The 10905-nt window shown below is 44.9% G+C and overlaps 2 protein-coding genes across 2 annotated transcripts; both read right to left on the reverse strand.

Moving 5' to 3' along the window:
• Positions 1-6384: 6384 nt before the first annotated feature.
• On the reverse strand, positions 6385-6825 carry LOC149990324 (ubiquitin-conjugating enzyme E2 D2-like). The gene has a single exon (XM_090264415.1). It carries the CDS (start codon positions 6772-6774, stop codon positions 6385-6387), a length of 390 nt encoding a protein of 129 aa, XP_090120541.1. The 5' UTR covers positions 6775-6825.
• Positions 6826-8384: 1559 nt separating this feature from the next.
• LOC149990325 (ubiquitin-conjugating enzyme E2 D2B-like) lies at positions 8385-8846 on the reverse strand. The gene has a single exon (XM_090264349.1). The coding sequence runs from the start codon at positions 8844-8846 to the stop codon at positions 8385-8387; it is 462 nt and encodes a 153-aa protein (XP_090120475.1).
• Positions 8847-10905: the final 2059 nt, after the last annotated feature.

A 10905-nucleotide genomic window follows, 5' to 3' on the forward strand; every position in this document is an offset into this window, starting at 1 on the left:
AGTAGAAAAAACTAGGCAACTGACATATAAAACATCCATAACATAACCAGACCTTCAGTATGAACTGGCTTTGAACATTATGTTTCCCATTCCTTTGTTTGTCCTTTTCCGGTGAGAAAATGAAAGCACGTTTTCTTCCTCAGCCATACTCTGGCTGCTGAAATACTATGGGGTACCAATTTTGGTTCTTGGGTTTGCTTATTGCTTGGTATTTCATTAGAGCCTTTCAAACTGTGTTAAGTTTATGGCACATCTACTGTAATATAAAGTCTTAGCATAAATGGGGTTCCCTCGAAGTCAGCAGCTGCCGTACTGTGCCTCTTGCACCTGCTCGGAGAGAAATGGAAGGTATCCTCATTTGGCTCTGCAGAGCAGAGAGGTGCCTCGACAGTACAGTTTCATCTATTTCAAGAGTACTTATTCATTTAGTCATAAAGGAGGAATGGTTTTACAGTTACATAATATACTATCGCTTTAAACCAGACACAGATGTTTCAAATTAAAGTGGGCCATTTATAGAAGCACAGAACCAATGAAGCCTTGATTGTACAATAACCCTTCTACACATAATTAGGATTTTAAAACATTAAAATGGCAAAAACCATGAAGTAGCACCATTACCAATGTAATAAAATTGTCCAGGAAGAAAGACCACATTTACACTTGTATTAACTGAGAAGGTCAGGGAACCTCCATAGCTAATAATATTTATTAAACGGTGGTACACTTACACAAGGGAATGCTATGCAGCAGAGAAAAAGAAGGAAGTCCTGCCATTTGTGATAACACGGATGGAACTAGAGAGAATTATGCTTAGCGAAATAAGCCAGGTAATTCAAGAAAAATATCATATGATATCACCTAATACAGGAAACTAAAGAGCAACACAAACAAACTAGGGGAACAGAGCCAGAGGCAAGTAAACAAGGAACAGACTAATAGTTACTGGGGGGGGGAAGAAGGGGAAGGGTCTAGTCAAGGAATCAGTATTAATGACCCATGGACACGGACACCAGGGTGGGCAGGGCAGGGGAGAGCAATGGGAAAAAACTGGGGCAACTGTAATAGAACAACAATAGAAGAATCCTATAAAGAGAAATTAAAAAAAAGTAGGTAGTATTTTAAAATCTTCCTGTTTTATTACAATTTAGTTGAAATGGTTTCCATTTTGATTTATAAGGACAGAAATCAAAGGCTAGGATCCTCAATTTTACAGGTGGTTTATTTTTAAGTCACATCTGAATAAAGAGGAGCAGAAAATGATCCAAGTATAGGTCGTTCTACTCCATGATTCAATTTCTACCTCATCATAAAAGAGTGTCGGTAGATGAAATAAATGGCTATTTTGATTATTTGAGTCTCACCTACCAGACTGATTAAATTAGTTTTTCTTTTTAATCTGATTCTGTAATATCCTTATTTGGCACACTGAATGACTCTCAGTCCTAGGAACTGCAAGTCCTGCAATTTCTACTTCCAAATACATCTCGCATAACTATTTTTTTTACAGTGTCCTGTTCTTTGCCCCAGAAGTCTCATCATAATACTTATTTTTTTGTTTGTTTGTCCTCTTGGTAGACTGTGTACCCCATGAAGACAAAGCCCTGTGTTTATGGATCACCACTCTACAATATGTATATAAGCATATTAAGAAATTGTCCACTGTATAAATTTAATTTCTATCTCTTTAATGAAATGGAAAGGACCACCTTGACTTTATTTCTTCCTACTTAATGTATTACTTTCTTCCCTAAATTCTAGCCTTTCGCTTGAATATTTAATGCAGAAGCTCAGGTTACCTTGAACAAAACAAACTTAAAAACTTCCCTACTCTTTCAAACACATGCTTCATTCCTCAGCCTCTGCCTTGACTGCGCTTCTCAGTTGGATACATCTGATCTGCAAGCTCGGTCCTTAGTGAACCCTGATTGATATAGGCATCATATCAATGGCCTTAGCTCTCCTTGTGACATGAATAGCAATAGTCATATATATTGCTTCCCCCTCAAGTCTTGCTCCCAAACTACCTAAAACTTAAATCACTGATGGATAAACCTCAGAATTCTGGATTGGCCTGGATTCACATTTATATTGTTCACGTTGTGTAGGCCCATGTTGATTAATTCTCATGGATTTTTTTTTCTTTCCAATTCTTATTAAAGTACTGAAGTCCTGCAATATTTTTGTTCACTGACTAGCCTCCCTGCTGCTTTGACTCGCTTGGTCCCTCTCTGCTAAAACTGGAGACTTGCTCCTTAGCCCAGTCTAGGGCACAGGAAATCAAGAATTAGTTCTTTCCTTTCCATAGAAAACTGTGGGGTGGGAGAAGGAGTATATTCATCTACAGTTGAGCTTCGGTGGGGGGCACAACCTCATCAGCAGCCCATGAATCCTGCCTGTCTTTGGTTTCCGAGTTGCCCAAACTTTTAAAAAATGGTATGCAATCATTCCCTCTACTTCGGCAACATCAATCCACTCTAATTCTTTGTATTATAATCCCTTCCTCAACCTTAATGGTAAAATTATTCCATAGACTGATTCCCAAATAATAAAACCAATTTCTTAGTTCTCACTAAGTTGCTTTCCCTGTAGCTGTTTTTATGGAAATGCTCTTAAACTTCATTTGTGACCCTTTCAACTGAGGTTTTGTTGTTTTTCTAATAACTGCTTGCTTTCTTGCTCCTTAAATATAAAATGCTGCTGTCTCATTTCATTTTAGTTTCTGTCTTAGAGAATTAATTTACCTTAATATCTCAATTATCACTTCTACCTGAAGTTTATGTACTTAGTTAAAACCTTTCTGGGACATTTTTCTCGTATTTCTCTTTGATAGTTGGCTGTTTATATTCTGATGCTCCATCGAGACCTCACTTTCAGTGTGTCAAAAATCTGAACCCATAACCTAATTACCAAAACTGTGTTTCTGCTAATGGTTACTACTTTTTCAGTTTTCAGTCTCGACAGATCAGAATTCTTTTTATATGTTTCTACATCACTCCCTATAACCCACTACTCAGTGGGTATTACCAGTGTTTTCCATTACACTGTTTCTCACGTAAGACTCCATCTTGAATATATTCTAGAAACCTAGTTCAATCTCTCATAACACATGCATGAACAATGAACAAGCAACCAAAAGAGAAACAGACTCACAGATACAGGGAACAGACAGACAGCTGTCAGAGGGGAGGGGAGTTGGGGGGCTGAGTGAGAAAGGTGAAGGGGTTACACAAGAAGATGCATAGACACAGACCACAGTATGCTTATGCCCAGAGGGAAAGGCGGGTGGCTGGGAGGTAGGAGAGGGTAAAGGGGGGGACAGAGAGACAGAAGGGGATGTGACCTGGGGTGGTGACCACATGATATGATATAAAGATGATGTGTTATAGAACTGTGCACCTGAAACCTATATAATTTTATTGTAATAAGCAAAATAAGCTTATTACATAGTTCTTTATCAAATAGTGACTATAATTTAGTATGCCACTAAAAAAATACTTGATACGAACTTAATATCTTAATAAATCATATCTTTTTCAATAGAAAATGGAATGCAGTTTTTTTCAAGACTGTGATCCAAGGATCAGCTCTATCCCTGAGAAAGCATACCTCTGCCATATTCATTCCATTCTTACTTGAGATTCCATCTGCAGAAATTTGACATCTGTTTCTCTGTAAGCACAAGAAAATGTATCCACGTGTTCATGTAAACAATTTGGAGCAGGGAGTAAATTACCACAGAGAGCACAGGCTGCAATTAACTCTCTAATATCCCAATTGGGTTTTTTTATATTTTATTACTGTCATTCATTTTCAAAGTATTTCGTATAAGTTACTTTAAAACAATTTTTGACCACTGATTGCTGATGCAACTGCAAAGAACATGAGAATCATTTTAAATTTAAGTCATTAAAATATAGTTTTCATCATAGAACGAGGCCTAATTAAATGGAAATAAAATGTGTTGTATAAAGAGTTAACTAAGATTATTCTTGGTTTAGTCCATGTTTTAGTTTTTCTGTATTTTATTCACCCTTTTGGGATTTTATTATTTCTCTACCAATGTCTTAGTAATGTCTAAGCATTTTAATGCTGTTTCTTAAAAATAAAATAACATATAAAATAAAGGCTTTTTTTCAGTTTCCCAATGGTAATACCCATCACCTGTTTTGTGGAGATGAGTCTAGAAATCAGGTGAAAGTTCAGCAATGAATGTGAAAATGGATCGACTGTACCCATGTGGATCAGTCTACTTTCAATGTCATGGTCTATTTATTCAACTGAGATCTAGGACTTCCTTTTAGGGCATTTTATGCAACGATACATATAATTAGAGTTTAAGGGACTGACGGTCTGACAGTGGCACACGGGTTCATCAACTGATAGCTATAATTAAGGAAAGATTTTTGCTTGGCACTTCCGAATCCTATGCAGTTGGGAGATTCCATTCCTTAAAGCGAGTGTACTGCCCGTCGCCACCCTCTAAGCAAAATTCCGGAGGTAAATGTTTGGTGACAAAGGAAAAGAGTCTTTATTGCAAGAACAGCTTCCCACATGCACTAGTCACTTAAGCCTCTCAATGAAGGCTAAACTCTAACACCTGAATTTTCCTATCAGTCTCCCTTGTTTTAATTATCTTATTTCTATAGGATTAGTTTACAAACTAAAACAACGTAAGACACAAAAGGTACACAATTCTGGAAGAATGGCAGGCTTCCGCCTCAGAGCCTGTCCCCTCTAGACCCCTGAAGAAGAATAACCCTGCCAGCCTCTGCCCGGCCAGCCTGATCCTCAGCTGTGGCCAGAGTCCCTTCCCACTCAAAATGCCATCCATTGGGAAATGCAGGCGGCTGCAGCACGGTCATCTGGGCATCTTGGAGGAAGAAGAGCCTCAGAGTCAGAGCTGGCCAGCCCAGGAGCCAGAGACCCAGCCCTCCATGCGCTCTGGAGGCACCAGCTTCTCAGCCAACCCCATCCTAGACTATTTACCTCAGCAACCTCCTCCTACACAGGGCCTCCTCCTTCTCCCCAGTCATCTGATCAGATCTCTCTGTATCATTACCACTCTTATTTAGCACAGTGCACTGGAAAGCCTAGCTAGAACAATTAGGCCGACAAAGAATAAAGGCATCCACATCAGAAAGGAAGATGTAAAATTGTCATTATTTGCAGGTGACATGATAAAGACTCCACCAAAAACCTGTTGGAACTAATTACCAAATAAGGTTGCAGAAATAAAATCAACGCACATATATCAATCACATTTCTATACACTAACAATAAAACATACAAAAAATATAAGGTGTCCCATTCATACTAGCGTCAAACCAAATTAAAATAGAAATAAATTTAACCCTGAAAGTGAAAGTTTTGTATAATAAGAACTTCGAGACTGTGATCAAACAATTTGAAGACGACACAAACAAATGGAACAATATCCCATGTTCAGGATCAGAAAATTTAATTGGATAATTTGTATAACATTATTAAAATATCCATACTAATCAAAGCCATTTGTAGGATTCACTACAATCTGTATCAAAATTCCAATGATGTTTTCCATAGAAATAAGAAAAAATTCCTAAATTTGTTTGGAAACACAGATGACTTTCAACAGCCAAAGCATTTCTGATCATACTTCAAATTGTGCTGCAAAGGTATAGTGATCAGAACAGTCCAGTCCAGGCAGGAAAGTAGCCACGCGGACCCATGGAACAGAATCAAGAGCCCAGAAATAACCGTCACGTGGAGGATCACATATTAACTGACAAGGGTGCCAAGAATACACAACGGGACAAGTGTAGTCTCTTCAAAATATGGTGTTAGGAAACTGCCTGCCACAGGCAGGAGCATTAAATTGGACCCCTACCTTATACCACTCACAAAAATTAAACAAATTGTAGAGGATGAAAGTATTTTTTAAATTTATTTTTCATTGTGTTCTTTTCATCACCATTTATCCCCTGTTACCCACTTCTGTTGGAAGTCCCCTCATACTGCTGTCCTTTTGGTAATCGCCACACCTCCCTACCCCCATGCCTCCGCTACCCCTCCACACACACCCTAATGTGCAAGGTGTACACCCCCCACGCCTCCCCACCCCACGCCTCCCCACCCCCACGCCTCCCCACCCTCACGCCTCCCCACCCCCACGCCTCCCCACCCCCACGCCTCCCCACCCCACACCTCCCCACCCCCACGCCTCCCCACCCCCACGCCTCCCCACCCCCACGCCTCCCCAGCGCCCTCCATGTGGAAGGAGTACACCGTGTGCCCAGAAAGACGGGCAAACAGCGCTTCCGAGATAACACTCAAGAGACAACCGATGAAATTGCCACGCATTTATTATACAATGTGTCAATTTCCTTGTCAGTTACATGTCAGTTACATGGCGTACTTCCTGGTCCAGGCCCGCGCCGTTTTATCGTACTTGGCCCTATCGGTTAGGTACATTCTTCCGATATGCGGCATTAACGGGTCATCTGGGTTGGGGTTGCATAGGAAGGAGGCGAGGGACAGCAACAGCTGGGGCACAGTCAGTGCCGGGAACCAGTTGGGCCCTAAGATGTCTAGACAGATTTCTCCTTCTCTGTTGATGTTGGGGTGGAAAATCCGTGTGGTGAAGCACACATAAGGGGGGGTTGAGGGGTAATCTGCTGGGAAATACATATTTAGGAAGAAGGCTCCTCCCTCGTACGGGCTGCCTTGGGGCCCCATGATCACCGCCTCCCAGTGGAACATATGTTCCACGTCCACGGGCCCAGCAGAGCACATGGGTGGGGGGTCCTTGTTGATGTGCAGGAGCTCCCTGTGCAGGCGCTTTAGAGCCCTGACTCGCACCTCCATGGGAACGGGCATCAGATCGTCCTGATAGGGAGAAGGGGGCAGAAAGGCCACGGGTTAGGGGGAGACCATGGGTTAGGGGGAGACCATGGGTTAGGGGGAGACCGTGGTTTAGGGGGAGACCGCGGGTTAGGGAGGGGCAACGGGTTGGGGGTCCACGGGTTTTGGGGGGCATGGGTTGAGGGAAAGCCCACGAAGTGTGCCCTACGGATTGGGGGGACCTTTGGTTATGGGGGCTGGCCACCCAGCAGGTCGTGGATAAGTGGGCTGAAGCCGTCTCCAGGGTCAACGGGTTGTCGGGGGACAGGGACAGTGGGGCGGAGGGGGGGCAGGGAGAGCTGGGGACTCGGCTGCACTGCGATGTCTTACCTGTAAACTGCTGTCTGATGCTTCGTCCTCAGCTGATGGTTCTAGCAGCTCCTCCTCCTCAGGGTCTTCCAGGTCTTCCAGGTCGACCAGCTCCACCTCCTCTGAGTCTTCCGATTCTGTCAGCTCCTCCTCTGAGTCTTCGGAGTCTGTAGTCTCCGCCCGCTCCGGGTCTTCCAGGTCTATCATCCACACCACCTCTTGGTCTTCCAGTTCTACGAATTCCGCCACGTCCGGGTTTTCCGGGCCTATCTGCTCCGCCATCTCTACTTCCTCCGAGACAATCTGGTCTGTCAAATCTATCACCTCCTGATCTTCCTCCGTTGTCATATCTACCACCTCCGACTCCTCGTCGGCTGTCAAATCCACCACCTCTACTTTCCCTTTCTCTGCCATTTCTACCGCCTCTGACTCCTCAGTCACTACAAACACCCAAAAACTGCCCTCCTCTGCCGCTCTTTCCTGTTGTGCACACTGGATTGCCCGACAACAGTAGGAGATCCGTTACAGGATGTCGGAGCGACCACTCTGATGATGTCACCGACTCATCATTGCTAGAGAGCTGGCCTGATGGGAGGGGCTGGAGGCTGGGAGGGGCCATGGAGGGAATTGGGGTGGAGGACAGTGGAGGGGAGTGGAAGGGAATGGAGGTGGTACAGAGTGGGAGGGACCATGGACGGGAAAGGGGTGTTACATGCTTAGGGGACATGGAGGGCAGGAGGGTATGTGGAGGGCATGAGGGAGCAAGTGTAGGAATGATGGGGAGGAAGGGTGAGAGGCCTGGAAGAAGGGAAGGGGGCGGGGTGGAGGGAGCCCCGGCTCCTCGGCTGGCCCACCACTTGCGCTCTGTCCTGGTTGGTTGGGTCCCAGGCACTAACCCCCGTGACAGTCGCCGGAATGTACAAGAGCAGTTCCATGAATTCTCCACTCCCACACCCCACGCCTCCCCCACCCGCACGCCTCCCCACCCCCACGCCTCCCCGCCCCCACGCCTCCCCACCCCCACGCCTCCCCACCCCCACGCCTCCCCACCGCCCTCCATGTGGAAGGAGTACACCGTGTGCCCAGAAAGACGGGCAAACGTCGCTTCCTAGAGAGCAGTCAAGAGACAACCGATGAAATTGCCACGCATTTATTACACAATGTTTCACATTTCCTTGTCAGTTACATGTCAGTTACATGGCATACTTCCTGGTCCAGGCCCGCGCCTTTTCGTTGTACTTGGCCCTATTGGTCACGTACATTCTTGCGATACGCGGCATTAACGGGTCATCTGGGTTGGGGTCGCATAGGAAGGAGGCGATTGACAGCAACAGCTGGGGCACAGTCAGTGCCGGGAACCAGTTGGGCCCTAAGATGTCTAGACAGATTTCTCCTCCTCTGTTGATGTTGGGGTGGAAAATCCGTGTGGTGAAGTACACATGTGGGGCTCTTAAGGGGTAATCCCCTGGGAAATCTATCTTTAGGAAGAAGGTTCCTCCCTCGTACGGGCTGCCTTGGGGCCCCATGATCACCGCCTCCCAGTGGAACATATGTTCCATGTCCACGGGCCCAGCAGAGCACATGGGTGGAGGGTCCTTGGTGATGTCCAGGAACTCCCTGTGCAGGCGCTTTAGAGCCCTGACTCGCACCTCCATGGGAACGGGCATCAGATCGTCCTGATAGGGAAAAGGGGGCAGAAAGGCCACGGGTTAGGGGGAGACCATAGGTTAGGGGGAGACCGTGGGTTAGGGAGGGGCAACGGGTTGGGGGTCCACCGGTTTTGGGGGGCATGGGTTGAGGGATGGCCTACCTGTAAACTGCTGTGTGATGCTTCCTCCTCAGCTGATGGTTCTATCAGCTCTTCTTCCTCCAAGTCTTCTCGGTCTATCCGCGTCTCCTGCTCCGGGTTTTCTGGGTCTATCAGTACCACCAGGTCAGGCTCCTCCTCCGCTGTCAAATCTATCACGTCCTGATCTTCCTCCGTTGTCATATCTACCACCTCCGACTCCTCGTCGGCTGTCAAATCCACCACCTCTGACCCCTCCATCACTACAAACACCCAAAAACTGCCCTCCTCTGCTGCTCTTTCCTGCTGTACACACTGGGTTGCCTGGCAACAGTAGCAGATCCGTTACGTGATGGCATAGGGACCATTCTGATGATGTCACCGACTCATCATTGGTAGAGAGCTGGCCTGATGGGAGGGGCTGGAGGGTGGGAGGAACCATGGGGGAGGCCGGGGGGGGGATGGAGAGTGGGAGAAACCATGGAGGAGAATTGGGGGGTGGAGAGTGAGAGGGGCCATGGAGCTGAATGGGGAGGGGATGGAGGGCCAGAAGAACCATGGAGGGAATTGGGGTGGAGGACAGTGGAGGGGAATGGAAGGGAATGGAGGGAGATAGAAGGGAATGGAGGTGGTACAGAGTGGGAGGGACCATGGAGGAGATTGGGGGGGTGGAGAGTGAAAGGGACCATGGAAGGGAAAGGGGAGTTACAGGGTTAGGGGGCATGGAGGACAAAAGGGCATATGGAGGGCATGAGGGAGCAAGTGTAGGAATGATGGGGAGGAAGGGTGAGAGGCCTAGAAGAAGGGGAGGAAACGGGGTGGAGGGAGCCCCGGCTCCTTGGCTTGCCCACCACTTGCGCTCTGTCCTGGTTGGTTGGGTCCCAGGCACTAACCCGCCGTGACAGTCACCTGAATGTAGAAGAGCAGTTCCATGAATTCCCCACTCCTCCCTCCCCAAGATTCATCTTCCCTTAACATTTTACCCCACTGGCAAAGGCTTTAAGTGAAGGGAGAGAAAAAAATATTCCATGCAAGTAGAACCAAAGGAGAGCAGGCATAGTTCTACTTATATAAGACAAAAGAAAGTTGAGGCCAAAAAAGGTAACAAGAGACAAAGAAGGTATCATATAGTGATGAAGGGGTCAATTAGTCAACAGGATGTAACACTCATAAATAATATATTCACCCAACATCAAATTTGCTAAATTTATTGAACAAACACTAATAGATCTGAGGGCAATAATAGATAACCAACCATGCATTAATAGTAGAGTAATTTAATACCCTACTTTTAACAGTAGATAGATTATCCAGGCAGAAAACTAATAAGGAAACTTTGGACTTGAACTATAATTTCTATCAAATAGGTACAGACATATATGGAACAGAATATCTAGAACATTCTATTCAATAGTAGCAGAACACATATTTTTGTAGAGTTAAAGGGAGCATATTCAGGAAAGATCACATATTAAGCCATAACACTGGTATGATACCATAAATCAATCACAGATATAAAAGTGGAAAAAAATCACAAATATGTGGAAATTAGCATGTTTCTGAATAACCCAAATGGGTCAAAAGTAAAATAATAAAGGAAATTAAAAACAAATCTTGAAAGAAACAAAAATGGAAACACAACATTCCAAACCTATGGTATGATGCAAAAAAACAGTTCTAAAAAGAAAACTTATTGTGGCAAACTCCTACATTAAGAATAAAAAAAAGAGATCAAATAAACAAGTTAACTTGTCACTGCAAGGATCTATACGAATAACAAATGCGCTCAAAGTTAGCAGAAGGAAGAAAATAAAGAGCAGAAATAAATGAAGTCGAGACAAGAAAAATGAGGAAAAAAGTCAACTTAACTAAGCTGTTTTTTGAAGATAAACCATATTCACAAATCTTTCGCTAGCCTAACTATGATA

This window comes from Furipterus horrens, unplaced genomic scaffold, assembly GCF_987537825.1.
Source record: "Furipterus horrens unplaced genomic scaffold, mFurHor1.1.pri manual_scaffold_17, whole genome shotgun sequence".
Taxonomy (NCBI): domain Eukaryota; kingdom Metazoa; phylum Chordata; class Mammalia; order Chiroptera; family Furipteridae; genus Furipterus; species Furipterus horrens.

Excerpts from the sequence above, each read along its gene's own strand:
- LOC149990324 (XM_090264415.1), bottom strand. The coding sequence starts at position 6,774 with ATGTGCTCTGCTGGGCCCGTGGACGTGGAACATATGTTCCACTGGGAG.
- LOC149990325 (XM_090264349.1), bottom strand. The coding sequence starts at position 8,846 with ATGGAGGTGCGAGTCAGGGCTCTAAAGCGCCTGCACAGGGAGTTCCTG.